This window comes from Cydia strobilella, chromosome 9, assembly GCF_947568885.1.
Source record: "Cydia strobilella chromosome 9, ilCydStro3.1, whole genome shotgun sequence".
In the NCBI taxonomy this organism is placed as follows: domain Eukaryota; kingdom Metazoa; phylum Arthropoda; class Insecta; order Lepidoptera; family Tortricidae; genus Cydia; species Cydia strobilella.
Window position 1 is genome coordinate 346107 of NC_086049.1, and position 20454 is coordinate 366560.

The following is a 20454-nucleotide window of genomic DNA, read 5'->3' on the forward strand; positions in this document are numbered from 1 at the left end:
GAAACATGTCGAGCGTTTTCGACTTAAAACACGTGAGTGACCCGTTATTAATATATTTAATATGTCTGTGTCTCACGGAAGTCAAGTCATTTATTTTGAACTTTACTGCACAGACATACATAGTAGCGGCAAAGAATCTATCATATTCCTGTTTTCTCGAAAATTCGTGAAATTAGGCTTCATATCATGTAAACAATGATTGTATCATCATCACGATCATATATATATATATATATATATACTTCCGTCCCACTGCACGTATGTAGCAACATAGGCGGCCACGTTAGCACAATGTGGATTGGGGACTTCACACACACCATTTAATGTATGTTATAAATATTGAATTTCTATTTGAAAACACTCAAAAGCGCTCACCAACAATAAAACCTAAATGGGTCGATTATCCACCCTCGTTAGCCTTTTTTTTATTGGCCTGTTAGTGTGTCCCACTGCTGGGCAAAGGCCTCCCCTCTTTCCCGTCACTTTCGTCACTGTCCGAAGAACATAGCCTTAGGTTTGAAAATGAAATCGATTCATTACTTTACAATTTAATACCCACCGGGCTACCGTGAAAACTCGGGCTAACTAATTATTTTAAAAATGTAACCTACGTTTGATGGAATTGTCCTTTTCATATGCCCCTATATTGTAAATTTCATCGAAATCGCTAGAGCAGTTTTCAAGAAATTACCAAAAAAATTATGCAAATGTATCAGAAATAATTTGATACTTTTATTTTCCGCTACTGTATGTATATACAGGTACAAAAGCAGAATGTATAGTGCCAATCTTTATTTACCTACTGCATTATTTGTCCCGTGTCCATAAGCTACGTATTCTGACTCCTGTTAGCGCAGTGCGGTTATCATGTATGACGTAGCACCAGATATTCGTAATTACTAGGGCTATTTCCACAACTTTGCTCGTAACATTTTGTCGTTTATCTTGTGAATAAAATATTCATCAACATACAGTACCGGCCAATAATATATCACCTTTGAGTGTTTTTCTATGAGCCTGTATAGAGTAAACAATATAGGTTAGTTTGTAGATTCATTAATTTACTAGTAATTTTATACAAGTATTTACTACCTGTGAGTTCCTATAATTGGCTTCCTGTATCAACTATAATTTTTATGTTAATGTCACAGCTGTTGGATCTCCAAATAAATAAAATAAAATAAAAATAAAAAAATATGATGAATATTGCAATGAAATACTGTGAATTACAATCGGATACTCAGCATATCACTAAAAAACCTCTAGCAAAAAAATGAAGTTAACAATACATTAGAAAAAAAAACCGCTATGAAAAAACCATTACATGAGAACAATTTTTCTCATCGCCCGTACGAAGGAATACTACTAGACTACCTAAAGCAGTGAGGTGGAAGTCACTCACAAATATATAAAAAAAGTTATACCGTAAAAACATGGAGGTGATATATTATTGGCCGGTACTGTACTTGGCCGTAGATGTTTTATCACGTGTTTTTTATACGTTTGATTTTTCATTTAAACATACAGAATAAAGTCAATATATAAAACAATTTAATTGTCATGATTTAATTTATGATACAAGCTTTTATCGCTGACTGTATTTTTCTTTCAACAGGGAACTAGTACTCATCGAGACAATTGTAACAAATCCAAACTTGTTACTGTTGAAAATCGTAACTGAGGTTTTGGTTTATATAGGAATCTACTTCGTTTCGATACTCCTAGCGACATCTAGCAGCGGTGTTGCAAAGTAATGTTAGGTATTCTAAGACAGTCGGGTCGATAGAGGTTGGCGCCATCTGTCGAGGTCGGGTAATACTTTTTGGATGAAAACCTGGTAACACTCAACACGTGTTTGCGTGGCTGTATTGTTTTATTACAGAGTTCCTATGCCCACCTCCTGTCTCCATCATCAGATCAGCTCAATGGTACTATAATATTGCATTGTCACCAACTTACACATGTAAGCAAATTTTCAACTTCATCGGAAACCGAGAAGTGGGGCTTTAACTTGCAAGATTGCACCAATAAAACGGTTACATACATTGCAAGTTAAATAAAAGCTTGTAATAACATCACATTCACGAGGCCTCATATCGAGTTGAGAAGTAGCAAAAAATAACGAGAACAATCCTTGCTATATGAAGGATTGAGAAGAAATTTCCTGACATTTTTAGTACTAAAATTTTTTAGTACTTGTCTGTTGTTTGTATATTTTTTATTAGTTTTTTTTGTGTAATTCGAAATTTAGACCGGATACATCTCTAACAAAGTAATATTTCATGGATTCGATATTTGTAATTGGTTTTTTGTAATTTTTGGTTAATTTTATTGCTTGTAAGAATTGACATGTAAAAGTGCCCCTGTGGCCTATTTGCTGAATAAATGTAACGTTTTCAACCAAAAGGTTGGTGTTAACCAAACCATTGTCGCTTGTCGATAAGGTTGATTTCAAATTGAAGCTATATGGAAAAAGCGCCTTATTGACAACCGACAATAAGTACCCTTTTGGTTGAGAATGGCACAAATGTTTGATGTTTTAGTAAGTACCTATCTAAAGTTGTGGAACGTCGCCCCAGTTAAGACAGCTGTCCGACCGGCGGCGACAACGCTTCACGCGATCAACTGTGTTCTCAACAAACTAATGTAGATAAGATAAAGTATGGACTTAAATCACGAACAATCTCGTACATTGGCCCGCATATTTCCTATCTCTAGCGCACGCGCATAATTATACCACTTTTCCGCTGGCACAGGGGCTTGACTGGGCATTTTTTTCTAAAGAGATACACTCGACATATTAAATATATTAATAACGGGTCACTCACGTATTTTAAGTCAAAAAACGCTCGACATGTTTCACTCTGTACCGAGGAGTGTCATCGGTACGGAGTGAAACATATCGAGTGTTTTTCGACTTAAAATACGTGAGTGACCCGTTATTAAGATGCACTCTACTTTTATTTCTAAGGTAGGTAAATTTAATGTTTTTCCTACTGAGAATCACGATTCGATCCTACTAGGAGAAAAAAAGCGTCCCAAGTTTTATTTTTCCATTTCTTTACCATTTTACAAACACTTTGTACGGCGGTAACGAAATGGAAAGTACGTAAAATGTATGACAATTTTAGGACATTCTTCTCTTCTTCCTGCCCTTATCCCACGTTATGTGGGGTCGGCACAACATGTTTTTCTCTTCCATTCTCCTCTATCTTTCGTCGTCGTTTCGTATCGTATACAACATGAGTGCGATGACAATTTTAGGACATTATTATTCTAAAAAATAGAACCGCGCGATAGAGATAGAAACAGGCGGGTCGATGTACGAAATTTTTCGTGGTTAGCGTCCTTACTTTAGAGTGAGGAATGAGAAGAGTTATGGAACATATACATTATATGGCTCTTATCATTCCGCACCTTAGAGGATATAGCCAAACGGAGACGCCTTGTCTGTAATTTTCTGTACAAAAGTCTGCCGATCTTTGTGGGGGACAGAGTTGGGCAAAATTTATCTATTTACGAATAACCGGGAAGATAACTAAATCATCTTTTATTTGAAATAACTAAATAATCCGTCATTTGTTATTTTGAATTTATCTAGATCAGTTTCATTTTTATCTAGATAAATTAGTTGGGATTTTAAATAAAAGATGAATGTCAGTAGTACAGTGTCAGTGTGACGGTTTGACCCGACGTGACATTCTATAAATTTATCATTATAAGCTTACTTCAATAACAAACGAGGCCAGTTATCTTCATCTAGATAATTTATCTGAATAAAAAAGTTGTCAACGCACTATTTGTGATTGAATTTATCTTCGAATAAATCTATTTGAAATGATTTTATTTGGAATAATTATCTAGATAACGCCCAACTCTGGCGGGGGAGGCAAACGTCAAATGTATACGTAACGTAAAAATAGCCATGTCACCCAGTCCAGCCCAGGCCAGTCCATACATTGTGTATGACCATTGGCCGATTTTCGATGGCTACTCCGTTTGGTTATATCCTCTAAGTTCCGCACAGACTCTTTACTGTATAAATAAAATGGATGCAAATATTAATCGATAATCAACGACTTTTTCTAAAACGAAACACTCACCGGCGAAAACTTTCAGTTTATCGCCGCGGTTCGGAAGTCTGTCTAAGACATATTATTAGGTAAATACCTAAATCAAATGAACGCGCACCTACATTACATGTAGGTGTATATATTACATATAAATATCAGCAGTCAACACGTCAGTTCGGCCACGAGGGCCACGTCACGAGTCGACCAGTGGTTATTCTAGCGTTGAATAGCGTCCCATGTGGCGCGCCTTCCTGTAATACAAATATTGTTAAATTATAACTAGGGATGTACCGACTAGTCGCCGACTAGTCGGGAAAGCCGACTAATCGGCTACATTTGTAGTCGGCGATTAGTCGGCGACTAGTCGGCCAAAATGGCCGATTAGTCGGCCTATTCTTAATTACAGAAAAAACAGGACATAAACGATATAAACAGCGAATATCAAATGATAAATATCTATTTGGGTTGCGTACGAAATGTTTTGTACGTACACAATTATTATTATCGCAATGTCGTCGCAGACCGTATCATATTTTGTATTTGGTTGCATTTACAAAAGTAGGTAATATGAATTTTAGGTAATTTTATTTCTATTACTTGAGGTGTCTTTAATTAAGCTGCTAGGTAGAACCTACCAACCTTACAAAACGCGGGTCTCATAAGGAAATTCTATATCACTCAAGCCGCAGAGGAATTATTACTGGTATGAGTAATGGCGGAGCACAATGCTTCTACAGCCTATGGTCACTGGGGATGGTAATAAATAGTTCATTTGTTATGCCACACGACCAGTCGTTAAGTCTTTACATCGGCAGGAAACATCTTTCAATTAGTAATTTGATAAATATCGCGACACAAATGGTTTTTGCTGTGTTGGACCAGCTAGAAAATAGTGAATTTTTATCGCGGTAGACCCGTTAATATCATTAAATATGTGTACAAAACGCGAGAGTTTAGTGTTACATAATAAGACAAAGTTATTGCAGTGAAAATCCCTATGTAAACTTTATAGAGAAAGTAATGATTACGGATTCGGCCGACTAGCCGACTAGTCGGCCGACTAATCGGCCACCTGAGCGCCGATTAGTCGGCCAGTCGGCTAGTCGGCCAAATCACTAGTCGGTACATCACTAATTATAACCCCCTAATAGTGACGTTTTCAACCAAAAGGTACCAAATTGTCGATCATCGATAAGGTTGATTTCAAATTAAAGCTTTATGGAAATAGCGCCTTATTGACAACCGACAATAAGTACCCTTTTGATTGAGAATGGCACAATTAGTTAATTTATGTTTTATAAGTTTCTTGTCATACGTCAAAATGACAGCTTAAGACAAACGATTAGCTAATAGGGAATATTACGCAAAGCTCTGTGCAGGGGGCGCCACTTGTATATTCAGTAAACAAACCTCATTGACATCAATGACACATCATTTCATGTCATGTTGTCATGTCATTTGTGAAAACAAAGAGGGAATATTACGCGAAACTCTGCGTGGTGGCGCCACTACCACAATCTGAGGGTCTATCGCGAAACAAGAAAATCGAAATTTCGTTATCTAACATCTCTGTCACTCTTGCACATTCGAGCGATAAAGAGGCCGATAGCGAAGTTTTAGATTCGCGTTTCCCGGTAGGTCTTCTGTAAACAAACCGCCTTGATGCATCAATGTCATATTTTATTATCTCTGAAAACTTGTCAAAAACCTGTTTAAGGTACAGTGTGTAAAAGATACTCTATGGTTTACTAAAAAGGCTTGTGGTGCACTCTGGTGGCAGAACATTGCAGTATCCCCTATCTACCAGTGAGGACGTGTCGTTGCTCCGTGAAGAGGATCCTCGTAAATTGGATCGAAACATGTCGAGCTATTCGACTTAATAATACGTGAGTGACCCGTTTTAAATTAATTTAATATGTTGGAGTCTCAGAGTTTTATAGTTACAATGTTATCTGATGTAATATATACCTTTGTGTCACCGGCGCTCGTTGGCGGCGCCTGCGCCTGCGCCGGCGGCGGCGCCCACGTACACGGACACCATGGAGTCCTTCGAGCCCACGCCCAGCGCGCATCTGCCCAACATAAACACTAACATGTTCAATATACACTTTAAAATAGTTATTTGTTTTACAGGGGGGCAAAATTGTTATTTAACCTCTTGTGCTAATAAGTATTTATACCCGAGTAAGCGAAATATTCAAAAATTGAAATTTTCCGTCACACCAACACGAGAAAAATACTTACTGTAAAATATTAAACGAAATCAAATACAAACGAACGTTATTAAATATTTACCATTTAAATTCATCATTTATTTAAAAATCAATTGTACTAGCGAACAAAAGGAAACAACACAAAATTTCCATTCGATTACTTTGATAACATGATTACATGTGATTACTTTGATTACATGTGGATAAAATACTACTTTATTATTCGTTTTTGAACAATCAAGAGAGCATTTACCAGGTGAAAGATTATTTTCACCCTTATGTCGTTAGCCCACGTCCCATGTAGATACATCAAAAGCGCGGCGGTAACTAGTACATTATATACTCTGATTTGTAATTAGATTCCATAAAACTAACCTCCCATTTTCCCTTTTCCGTATGTTTTAAGAAACTAAACAAAGCTAAAAGGATACATCTATATTTATTTTAAATGCTAGAGTATGCAAAAAAGAAATTTGAGTTTACTTCTTTACATATTTTCCATTATTACGAAAGAAAAAGGATCTGAGTGAGATTCGTTTTTTGGAATCTAATTACAAATCAGAGTATAGTAGTAGTAGTGATGCATTAATTACTCACATTTTGTATACGGTTCAAGTAACAGAAGGCCAAGTTACTCGTACCATCGCCCACACAGTTAAATGACAATTCGTTTACCTTACTGTATGAATTATAAATATTATAATCAGACAAAGTTTCGCTGTTAGTAATAACTGATACCTTTCCTTGTCGCGTAAATCAGGCGGGTTAGTTGCGTGGCGTGGATATTACTAACCATAAGGGGAAGGCGAGACATCACACAGGCCCTATGCGAGTGCCCATCCCTATGAAGCCCTCGTGTGATGTGATGGTGCTGAGTTGTCACAGGAACAGGACTATGGTCTACACTAACCTTAAAGGATGGAAGGCGAGGCAGCACACAGGCCCGATTCGTGTGCCCATTCCCATAAATCCCTCGTGTGATTTGATGGTGTTGAGCGCGTTACCACTCAAGTCGTATAAACTAATTGACTGGTTCACAGAGCCGCTGTAACAATATCAGTACGTGAGAAATATTGATGGCTATGTTCATTAGCTACGTGAAAAGCAATCGTCATATTGGCCTGGGATTTAACTCGATATCGCATCAGCGAAATGAGTCAAAAATAAATGTACAATTTCACGGTTGTTTATTAGGAGGGGATTTCAGGCGTTTAATATTGTTTTTTATGCACAAGTGCGAAGGATTCAATAGTATTTTATACAAATTGTGATATAACTATAAAACTCCCGTGAGACTCAAACATATTAAAATTATTTTAAAACGGGTCACTCACGTATTATTAACTCGAACAGCTTGACATGTTAATGGACATGTCATGTAAATTGGATCGAAACATGTCGAGCTATTCGACTTAACAAAGATAGATATAACTCCGTAATAGATGGATACAGTCTAAGGAAAAAACGTGCCTCGAAAATCAAGAAAATTTGATTCTCGTTCAGAGGGCGCTACTAGTTTTGTCTACAGTCGTATAGATGGCGTTGACGGTTTCGTTTGTTATTTAACAATTTTAACGCATATCAGTGAAAGAACATGGGTCAAAATCATAAAAATAATTAATGCAAATAAAAAAATCATTTATCTATATTTAAATACATTCTATCGTATTTTTATAAATCTTCATTTTTAGTTTTAAAGTGTGTCGACAGATGGCAGTGAATTTACTGGGGTCACAAAATTTACTATGACAGTACCGCTCTGGTATAAGTTACTCTATGGACTTAATAATACGTGAGTGACTCGTTTTTAATTTTCTTTAAATATAATTGTGATATAATATAGTTAGAGAGCTTTTCAGAGTACGTGATTGAAGTGAGACATTCTTATGTTCTATGAGTATTTTTGGCTGAAATAAACATTGTGATTGATTGATTGAATGATAAGTAAGTATTACCACGCGATGAGGTCCAGCAAGGGATGCACGTCGACGGCGGCGAGCGGGCCGGGCGCGCGGACTGTCTCTATAGCTTCCATCTTTCTCGTGTCGTAGATGCGGATCTCGCCGTTCATACTGACAGAGAAATTACAATGCAATTAAAATTTACATACATTTAATCACAAGTACAGACACGCATACATCACAAATCACTCATCATAGTCATCATTTTCTGATTCGAATTACCCTACAATTGATCCAGGTGATGGAACACTTTAAAACGACCACCATTTCCTTGAACATGTTTTTACTAATCAGCTGGCGTAATTGTGCTTATTTAATGTTGTGTTATTTCAACACAGCGCATATCAAACATATTAATAACGGGTCACTCACGTATTTTAAGCCGAAAAATGCTCGACATGTTTCACTCCTATGACAGACCTGCTACTATGACGCTCCTCGGTACGGAGTGAAACATGTCGAGCGTTTTTCGACTTAAAATACGTGAGTGACCCGTTATTAATATGTTTAATATATCTGTGTCTCACGGAAGTTTTGTTATTAAAACAGCGCATATCACAGACTCGATGATGCCATAGTGTTCTATATTTTCCAGTTGCCTTTGAATGCAATCGGTCCAATAATGAGCAGGTTCAAAATGGCGGGCGTTTTTTCATGTTTCACCTACAAATGTTGCTATCTACTGACCAGCCGGCGATCAGCTTGTGGGTGTTGGTCCTGGGCACGGCGCAGAGCACGGGGGCGCGGTGGTGCTGCAGGGTGACGGCGGCCCCGGCGGCGCGGGAGTCCCAGGCGCGCACGGAGCCGTCGGCGAAGCCCGCGACGATGGACCAGCTGTCGGGGGCGCCGCGCCACAGGGAGGTCACTGCGCTTTCGCATTCTGGAATATACATTGTTGTTGGAACAGGAATTAGGGTAATGTACTGTAAAGCGGCGGATGGTAAGGATCAAGGCTCGGAAAAACGCCCGTCATTTTGAAAACATAACCCTATTCCGTACAACAGAGACTTCCTTATATCAATGGCAACGATTAAATGTGCGATTTTCAACCAAAAGGGTACTTATTGTCGCTTGTCAGTAAGGCGCTATTTCCATATAGCTTCAATTAGAAATCAACCTTATCGACAAGCGACAATTTGGTACCTTTTGGTTGAAAACGTCACAAATATGCCCCAATGACGTCCGTAAACTGTGAACGAACATTTTTCGACTCATCATAAATAGATTTAATCTAATGGGCGGGCCTCGGTAAGTATCCATACCGCAGACCAGCAGTCTATCGACTAGCTAGAAGGAAAAAGTCCAAAAGACAATTTGTTTTTACCGAATCTAGAACATTCGGTAATAAACAAATTGCCTTTTGAAAATCATTCAGAATTTCTATTATCTAGATTCTAGAGAAAAGATTTTGGGACAACTTTTACGACATTACGATTTTATAGAGACCATTGTAGAAGGGAAAGTTGAAGCAAGTTGGAGACCCAGAAGAAATTAGAAAGACTGTCTCGGGTCGTATCAGAAAGAGTTGGATTTAACAAACACTTTAACGATGACAGGCGGCTCGGTTCAACCCACCAAAATTCTTGATCAAAGATCATGATCGTAATAACAGTTTTGAATGACGGTCAGTTTCACTAGACTTATATTGACTGGGATATAGACCGTGATTATTGGACCTTTTGTATTGGTTTTGAGCTCCCAAAACAACAAAAGATACAAAAGGTAATCACGGTATATATCCCGGTTAATATCCCATGATATTAATGTCAGCGACATGACAACAGTTGTGGTATAGAGCATGTGCAAGTATAATGGGGTTGGCAACTGTCAACGGTTTGCAGAGATGGCGCCCTCATAGCTTGCCTCTTTTTCTATGAGATCTGGGCTGGCATCCAGGGCATTAAAAAAAAATTGACATAATTCTAGGGATTCACAGGGCAAGGTATGCTGGATAGTAACCAATTTAGCAATAAGATTACAAAATGGCTGTCTGAAAATTGCTTTTATAGTGTGAGGGAATTTTTAGAGCACAATAATTATTTAAAGCAGTTAGAATGATAATTTAAGTTGCATAAATTATGTATATATTTTGACATCTTATTATTAAATTATTTTCCCAATGACTTTTAAATAAATTATACACGACATCCATTTTGTAATTTGACTTTTTAAATAAAAATTTTAACTTATCGATATTAGTTTTATTTATTCATGGACATTTTATTATTTAATATTCAAATTGTTACCAACTTATTATTAGTTTTTTAACAGGAAAAATTACCCACTGTTTTCATTTCTGTCGTAATATTTTCTATATTGTACTTTATTTTATGTTAAGGTGGTTCGATTTTCATACAAAATTCAATCTGCTTTAATTAAGGCACTACACACTATTAGTACACAAATATTTGCTCATTTATCTACTTTCGAATATTCGTTTGCGCTAAATTAATAGAAAAACTTTGTTTCATACAGAAATCATACATAAATCAACGTAATTTTTTCATCAATTTTACGTATGTGTGTGTCACAAATGTCGTGTACAAATACGTTGCGTGCGGCGTTGCCACTCTATGACGTTGGCGACGTTGCCTGGCCGACCTGGCAGGATTTGCAGTGCCGTCATGTTTAGTGCATTTTTATTTGACAGTGTTGACACTGACACATAGGGTCATGTTTATTGTGACATCAATTTGTTTGTATAAACTGAAAATGATAGCAACGTCTAAATCAAGTTACAAAAATCATCGGTGTTCTGGTCCGCGAAAATCCAGAAAAATTCAGACTCAATTGAAGCGGAATTCATGATGGTGAAGTTTCGTAAGGTAGGTACAGTTTCATTCCTTCATTGTATATTGTAATTTTCTCGTGCCGATCTTTTTAGAAAATAATTCTCACTTCTTCCGTAATATAAGCAGTGAACAATACCTATATAATGTAATTATTACTGTTTTGGTTGCCGAATAGTCAATGTGTCACTAACTCTAGGTTTTTTTTAGGTATTGTGCAAAATGAAGAGGCATTCTTGGAAATAAAATGTTTTCCTTCATTAGCCAGAAAAAATCAGGACATCCTCACTGCAATAAAGTAAAATAAAACATTTCCTGGGGATGACAATTATGGAATTTTGTCTATGAATGAAAAACACAATTATTACTAGGTAAGTAAATGATAACTTTATTAGAATCCATATTGTTGCATCATCTTTCTTCCTATAACATTAGAGATTTTGTGCTATCATGATATTATTTTTCTTTCAGGTACAGGGACAACTACGGATAACAAATATGAAAAAATGTTATTTCATTTGTTGTGTGAATCCATCTACACCAACAAGACATCCACTGCTGGACATAGGCCTCTCCAGGGATCTCCACAACGACTGGTCTTGCAAGACCGGCCAAAATATCGAGAAATAAATAATATAAATAAACATGATAAATATCCCGTTTTCTATAATAGTCATAATTAGAAGGCCATGCAATGTTGTTACTCACTGTACCTACTTGAATCAAAAAAAAAAATATATAAAAAAAGTTTTAATTTTATTTTACAATTACTACTTTATTATTAGTACATTACGATACAAGTGCGAAAAGTAGGAAATTGGCAACGAGTGGCGATAAATTGAAACACGACCGAAGGAAGTGTTTTAATCGACACGAGTTGCGAATTACCTTTTCGCACGTGTATTGTACAACGTTTTACAGTACATAATTATGGCCCTTTACATTTTCGACATATGCACGTATTGTACTAATTACCGCACTAGGGCGGTAACGTATATGTAGCACCATATGTACTAAAAAGTATTTTACAGTACATATGGTGCAACTTTCTCGCCCTAGTGCGTAAAGAGCACTTTTCATGCATATGTCGAAAGTTTAAAGGGCCATATGTACTGTAAAACGTTGTAATACACGTGCGAATAGGTTATTCGCAACTCGTGTCGATTTAAAACACTCTCTGCGGTCGTGTTTTAATCTGTCGCCACTCGTTTCGAATTTTCTCTTTTCCGCACTTGTATCGTAAATAACTATTTCAAACTGCAAGGGTACGATGATAGATCTCAATTCAATATAATTTTGCAACATTTGGCATTAATAGGTTATAAATTGTATGGAGATGAAATCTATCATCGTACCCTTCTAGTTTGAAAAATACTATAGAGGCTGGGCAGTAAGGGATTGCTTTACTTGTAGAACTATATTTAGCGCTTTAAAAAAAACTGATACCTGACACTTACAAACCTGGACTTCCTTGGGCTAGTGCTACTAAGAATCGTCAGTATTCTCCATCCTTTCTGAGTTGGAAGAACCCAAAAAGGTGAGATTTGTGAAAGTCAGGTTTTCAATATATGTGGCGTTTTCAACCAAACGGGTACCTACTTATTGTTGTCATATTTCCATAAAGCTTCAAAATGAAATCAACCTAATCGACAACCGACAATGTGCTACCTTTTAGTTCAAAACGTCACATATTTTTATAAAACGTTATAAACTAATTTATTAATAATACTGAATATCTGGGAGAAAAAGAAAACATAAGTAAAAACTCAAAAATGCTCGTTTTCCCAGAGATAAGACCTAGCTAGATCGAACCCCTTACAGCAAATTTCATCGAAATCGTTAGAGCCGTTTCCGATATCACTGAAATATATTTCGGTTATATCGGAATCGGACAAGAATTCGAAGAATAAAAGGTATAAGAAACATAAGATAACACAAAAAGGACAAAAAAAAGTACTCCTGACGTACCAGTCTCGAACCCGAATCCTCTTGCACGTATTTCCACGAACATACCGCAACGCCATTGCAGCATACTTACACTGCATGAAATTGTCTACTACAAGCATCACGGAAACACTGTTCGCATGTGTGAGTAATAGTAGGAAATAGCATGACAGAAACACTCTGTCGACTTTAAAAGTGTTTTTTGCACTAATGAAGTATTCAATGTTTATTATAATAGTTCAATATTTATGTAAAGAGTGCGCTAAACATACTTTTAAGTATACAGATACCAACACTATTCCACAAAAAAATAAAACCTTAAAATTTGCAAAAGTGACGCCATCTAGCGGGGTTTAAGCTTTGGGTAACCTAGTCGAACCACCTTAAAATTATTAAATTGTCAATTATTTGCATGTCGTGTCCTCGACTGAATACTGATACATGTAAACCTTTTCTGTTGTCATCTTATACACGTATTCTGGCAAATAAAGAAATTCTATTCTATTCTATTCACCATCTGCTAAATACTTCGACCGGCCAACCCCATTCATGTGAGTGTGGTGTTACTGTAACACTAGTGAACACATTGAAGAGTGTGAGCGAGCCGGTCGCGGTACCTGTATTAACATCGGCCTCCAGCAGCTCGGCGCTGGCGTCCCACAGCCGGATGGAGCCCGCCAGCCCGGCCAGCGCCAGCGAGCGCCGCCGCGCGCACCAGCGCAGCAGCACCGGCGGCGGCGGCGGGCTGTACGAGGACACGCCACCCACCCCCACCCCCACCCCGCCCGCACCCAGGGGGTCTGCCAAATATACACATTCACGTTAGTTACGGTATTTTTTTTTAACACACTTGTTCAGAACAACGTTTTTATTTCACCGATTTTCGACTCATAATCCTAGATATTAAACACGCGTGCTTTTTCTGTATTTTATAACGCTCGTGCGTTTTCATTATATTATCGGACTGAGTTAAGAAGGTAACTGATTGCTAATAATATGCATGGAAACAAGAGCCTTCTTTAATTGGTCGGACTGGCGGGCACCGGCGCGCCCGATCGCCCGCCTCACCCCGCCCCGGGCGAGGGGCGGCCGGCAGTATAACTTTGATTAATATTTAATATAAAAGTTTCTTTTTTTTCTTCGCAAGTGTGTTTAAAAACGTCGTATGAAACGCGTGTGCATTGGTCATTACACACATCGGCTTTCTTATATATCGTCTCGTGTGTAATGACCACCTTAGCACACTTGTATCACAATGTACTATTAGTGGAATAATTTTTACTTTTACTTTGGTATACTATTCATTTGAAAGCAGCCAAATTTATATTCCGCATTGAACCGTAAATAGGAATAATAAAATCATTTAAACTAAGTAAATTCAATAAAAACAAATAAATAAGAATAGCAGTCCTCTTTTATCGTCTTAAAATAACCCTGTGTAGATGAATAATGATCAAAATAATAGCTATAATAACACTTGAATTATTTCTACCGAATATGTTCATTGTCATTTCCAAGAAAAACGATTCTATCGTGGGCGTCGTGTAAGAGTAATGAAAATAATTATGAAGAAATGAATTACCCAAGCAAATGAGTAAATGAAACAAAAAGCAGCGGATTGCTTTTAATTGCTTTTGCTTTACCTAAACATACCTTGTCACCAAGCTCAGTAAAATGCTCGTCATTTTTAAAACATAACCATAATAGGGTATTTTGACTACTAGTAAAATCAGTTTCTTTTTTCGAACTGTCAAAACAATTTTGCTACTATGGAATTTATATTCTGAAACACTAGCATGTGACGTCACAATCAAATTAACTACTCTTTATAGTTTTATACGGGTTTTAAAATAGAAATTGTGTCTAAAAATAACTGCTGTCTACGTTTCTATATTAATCTTCTGGTTCTTTATTTCATGCATGGTGTAAAATAATTTATTTTAAATACAGTCAAATACCCTATTTAAGGCCGTTCCATCGGTTTGCCGCTGTCTCTGTCACATTTCGCAAGAAAGAACGGGAAAGATCATGCGCGCCAAGTGTCAATTTTAATCGAATTTTGTCGGTTTTTATTTATTTTAAAAAAGTTACCCTACAATATCGTAATTCGAAAGCTATGAAATTACTATTTAAGTTAAGATTGTTTTTTCTTATTTTTTTGTTTATAGTATCACATAATAAATAACCGAGTAAAGTTGGATTAAAAGTCCGAGTTAGAGGTTACTTTGGGAATTAATTGTATCGAGCGAAGTGTCATAATTCGTGTATCGAAAGCTATGATGTTAAAGATAATATAGTCAAAAACTACATATATTATTTCCACGTCTACGAATATCAACGTCTCTTAGAAAAACATGATCATATAAGGAGATTTTTCGCCTTCTGGCTCAGGGAACTGCCTTAAGGCCCATTTATGAGTCGGAAATGGATAAGCAGGGCTTGGAGAAACGCCCGCATATTCTGACGGCGAGCGTTTTTCTGAGCCTTGTTTATCACACACCGCGAATCAGCACGTCTCCCCGTTGAGCTATACACGTGCATAGCGTAGCTCACACACCGAAGTGGCATACGAATCCTCAGATAACACATCCCACATCGTACTACAAAAAAACCAGCCAAGTGCGAGTCGGACTCGCCCACCGAGGGTTCCGTACTTTTTAATATTTGTTATTATAGCGGCAACAGAAATACATCATCTGTGAAAATTTCAACTGTCTAGCTATCACGGTTCATGAGATACAGCCTGGTGACAGATAGACGGACAGCGGAGTCTTAGTAATAGGGTCCCGTTTTTACCCTTTGGGTACGGAATCCTAAAAATCATTTTAATTAACTTTCTATTGTCATTTTTGATCTGTCAGCCTGATAAAGGGATAAAAACATTACGAGAAAATGAATGCGTATGAGCATGAATGTATTAAATTTTAGTTCTAATATCGACTCCATAGTTTGCTTTCATGCGATGAAAAATCCGAGGCTTGGTTATTTATAATTGTAATTGTATCTCACAATATGACCTGTCCTGAAATAAATACTATTCATTCATTCACAAGGTTAGGTGGTTTAGGTGAAGCAGGTGTATGAATAGTATGAAAGGTTAGTAATGGGTATGTGGAGGAACTCACGGTCCTGCGGCGGCGGCGCGGCGCGCTCGTCCGCGGACAGGAACTGCTCCGACACCAGCTGCGCCAGACCTGCGCACACGCACGACCACAAGTCAGGCCCCACACCACACGCACACAATACCATGAAATGGGAATGGAATGGAAACTTGCACGTTCTGCGTTTTCGCCGAAGTTCACTTGTCAACCAACTTTTTGCAGATGATTTACTTTGGCAACCACAATTCGGAAAATTTTCATTGTGATAACTTTTTACTTGGTAGAATTATTTATTTATTTAATTTTTATTGCACAAAAGAAAATACAAATGTACAAAAGGCGGACTTAATGTTACAAGGCATAGTTATTATTATTAGGCGGAATTATTGTTAAATAGATTATTTTAAAAACAAACAGCATTTGAAATTAATTTCTTTTGTGAAACCATTAACTTGGCTTAATATTGATTGATACGATAACGTCTAGTCACTCAACACAGTGAACATACTAGGTGCGACGACGAGCGAAGCGAGGAGGAGCATGTTTATTTTAGGTGAACCGCGACCTAACGGCCAGAACCGGCTTTTTTTGCATCGAAGGACGATAAATTACGAAAATAAACTTAAAATGTTTTTTATTAGACTTACGAAGTCATTATGCTATTTTTAAAAAGTGTCTTTTTTTAATTTGTCGTCCAAACATACAGTTGCTGACTGTTAGGTTGGGAAATAATACGAATTATTGTATTGAGTTGCCACTTGCCTAAAAATGTGTAATGTGTTTATCAAATAATTTAACTAAATGTTATTTCCAAATAAATAAAATAAAATAAATAATAAATAAATATGTTATTAATGATTTTATATTTTTGTACTGTGACCTATAACTTTCATGTTTGACAATCTGCTGTAAATGTAAGTTGGTTAAATAAACAAATAAATAAATAAACTTGATCATTTGGCAAAATGAAAAAATCCGAATAATTGGTTGCGAAATGAGTCATTCGGCAAAATAATTTTCAAATGAAAATTTAGATTAGTTTACGATTAGAAAGCATGCTTGGTCTTGTAGAGAAGCGTGGACATCTCATGGTGGTGACAGTGAAATACATGATAGAATTTAAGCTTATTACGCGTATGACGAGTTTTCACTTTATACAAACCTGAAAATCTACGTCCCTAATGACGTAAAATAAAACTAATCCTAGCACTCCCAGCCACATTCAGGCGCTAACCGCGTCACAGATCATTTATACTTATGATATCAGCCACAGTGACTGCGCCAGTCAGCCCCGCTTCTAGTTCCCTTTACGTTTCCATTTGTCGTGTCTGCGGTTCAATTGGCTCGGTCTCTCGTCCATGGAAACATGAACCTTACTGCCTCACAATAAAGTACACAGTACGCGCCAACATTAACCTTACTGCCTCACAATAAAGTACACAGTACGCGCCAACATGAACCTTGCTGCCTCACAATAAAGTACACAGTACGCGCCAACATGAACCTTATTGCCTTACAATAAAGTACACAGTACGCGCCAATATGAATCTTACTGTCTCACAATAAAGTACACAGTACGCGCCAACATGAACCTTACTGCCTCACAATAAAGTATACAGCACGCGCCAACATGAACCTTACTGCCTCACATTAAAGTATACAGCACGCGCCAACATGAACCTTAGTGCCTCACAATAAAGTATACAGCACGCGCCAACATGAACCTTATTGCCTTACAATAAAGTACACAGTACGCGCCAACATGAACCTTACTGCCTCACATTAAAGTACACAGCACGCGCCAACATGAACCTTAGTGCCTCACAATAAAGTACGTACTGTAGAGGGGTTGTGCGGGGGGCGGGCGGTAGTCGGCCGCGGGCCGCACGTCGAGCGCGCGCCACGCTGATACTAAAGCTGGTTCCATACTGCTGCCGGTCGGTCTGTTCACACAAACATATCGATATATTAACTAGGTACCTAAGATTTGTATGTATATATATTTTCAATTTTTGTTCTCAATAATATCTTTTAATTTATTTTTTACTTTAATTTTTTAATTAATTTTTACTTTTAACGTTGACATTTTGTTCTTAATAATTTTTTTCTTATTCTGACATGTAACCGATTTAATTTAATTATTTTTACTTTTTAATAGTTGACATTTTTTTATTATTATTTATAATTGATTAATTCATGTTTATATAATTTTGGAAATTTCTACTATTTTTTTTTTATTAATATTTTTTATTGGTGGCTATGATGTATGTTTTTGTAATATTTTTTTGTGTGCATGTGCCTAGTTTTAAGATTTCAAACACAATGTAATATTATTCTTGAATAAAAAATGATGATGATGATGAAGAATATTGCTAGGAAAATCATGAAACAATAAAATGTAAAATAAAATCACTCAGCACGACCAAAGATAGATATAACTCCGTAATAGATGGATACAGTCTAAGGAAAAAACGTGCCTCGAAAATCAAGAAAATTTGATTCTCGTTCAGAGGGCGCTACTAGCTTTGGCCTATTGTCGTATAGATGGCGTTGACGGTTTCGTTTGTTATTTAACAATTTTAACGCATATCAGTGAAAGAACATGGGTCAAAATCATAAAAATAATTAATGCAAATAAAAAAAAACATTTATCCATATTTAAATACATTTTATCGTATTTTTATAAATCTTAATTTTTAGTTTTAAAGTGTGTCGACAGATGGCAGTGAATTTACTGGGGTTACAAAATTTACTATGACAGTACCGCTCTAGTATAAGTTACTCTATGGCACGACAGAATAAATGACAATTTGAGTGCAGGACACCATTATGAATAATTGTTGTCAAGCTGGAATTAAATTGGCTATCCAAATATTCAGAAGCTTGAAAAAAAAGCTGAACTACTTATTTTGAATTTTATTGCACAAAACATCCGTGTAATAGGCGAACTTATTGCCTTTAACCTCTCTACTTTTCACGCGAAGTATAACAGCCAGGGACCGGCCCGCTATCCCTTATCGGGGTTTTATAAGGGTATTGCATAAGGCTTAACTCACCATACCCTTTGCCAGACGAAACCCTTTGTTTTGCTTTTAAAAACCCTTATATAAAGCTACCACATTTGAGTAATCGGTAGCCCAAATACCCTTACAAAACCCTTATCATCCGCTCACCAACACCTTGCATATTGCTTATAAGGGTTAGCCTTATAAAGGGCTTCCCTTTTAGCATATAACCGTGCTAATTTAAGTCGTCTACCTTGTTCATAAAGCACACATTACTTCGAATCCGAGCGATCGTCGGCGGCGACGGCGGCGTTCTTTGACTAGGCACGTATTTTCTTTCCTTTTCATACACTACCGTAGATATATACTAATCCTGTCTCTTTCACGTAAAGGGAAACCTTTATAAAAAGCGCTTAAAGATAAGGGTAACCCTTATTAAGGGCTAGCCTTATTTTTGGTTAGCTTTTCGGTAAGGGTTAGTCAAAGGTAGGGGTATGAATGGGCTTGCAGTTCAAAAGGGAAAGTCTTTCAATGTGTTAGCCGTGTTTAAGTGTCGCCCATTGAAAGGGTTTTATCGCGGAAAGGGTTGTCCGGTCCCTGATAACAGCATATTTAAGTTTTCGACTGACGCCCCTAGATGGCGCATCTTACAATGTTCAAAGGAGCGTACGTGAACTGCAGGGGGCAGCACCGTTAAGCGTCCAAGTTTTCGAATGCGGAGGTGTTTAATGGTGACCTGTAGGCGGACTTGCTCTGATCAGATCGGGGAAATCCTGAAGAAAGGCCAGGTCAAGAGCACCCTAAACCGGCGAGCGTGTATGAGGAATGTTTTTTTTTTTTTTTTTTTGAAACATACAGCACATAATAATACAATAAGGTAAAAGATAAAGTAAGAACATAGGCCAAAAGAGCTTCCACTTATAGTTAATACAAAATTCCTTTGCTCCGAAAAAAAAGTACAATTATTAGTATTTATTAGGTATTTTGAATTTAAAGTTGAATTTAACAATAACATTGAAAGTGAAGGAAGCGAAAGAGGTATGTCAGGATCGTAGCAAGTGGAAATCAGTGGTCTCTGCCTACCCCTCCGGGAAATAGGCGTGATTATATGTATGTATGTATGTATGACCTGTAGATGGCGACGTGTCCCTGATGACTGGCGACTGCGAGCAGCGCCCTCTCGTGTGCGTTGAGGTAAGCGAGCGCGGTAACTCGGCCCCACGCCTTGCGCCACGCGCCCACGCACAGCTTGGCGGCCGTGCCCCAGTCCCAGATTCTGCAAACAAACGTACCAATATATCGTTTAAAATTTTAATGGCTGAGCGACTACAAGTCAAGCTAAATATAACAAATTTCTTTAAGGCGGTT

At 37.3% G+C, this 20454-nt stretch overlaps 1 protein-coding gene across 1 annotated transcript in view; it reads right to left on the reverse strand.

Moving 5' to 3' along the window:
- Positions 1 to 3001: 3001 nt before the first annotated feature.
- Positions 3002 to 20454, reverse strand: part of LOC134744023 (regulatory-associated protein of mTOR) — a 47075-nt gene continuing 29622 nt past the window's right edge. Inside the window, exons 21-30 of the mRNA XM_063677658.1 lie at positions 20216 to 20362; positions 17921 to 18024; positions 16132 to 16174; positions 15479 to 15507; positions 13598 to 13780; positions 8935 to 9127; positions 8242 to 8358; positions 7197 to 7331; positions 6042 to 6145; positions 3002 to 4324 (exon numbers count right to left, since the gene is read on the reverse strand). Of these exons, the coding sequence (XP_063533728.1) occupies positions 6049 to 6145; positions 7197 to 7331; positions 8242 to 8358; positions 8935 to 9127; positions 13598 to 13780; positions 15479 to 15507; positions 16132 to 16174; positions 17921 to 18024; positions 20216 to 20362 (1048 nt within the window). The 3' untranslated portion in view covers positions 3002 to 4324; positions 6042 to 6048. The remainder of the gene's footprint in view (positions 4325 to 6041; positions 6146 to 7196; positions 7332 to 8241; positions 8359 to 8934; positions 9128 to 13597; positions 13781 to 15478; positions 15508 to 16131; positions 16175 to 17920; positions 18025 to 20215; positions 20363 to 20454) is intronic.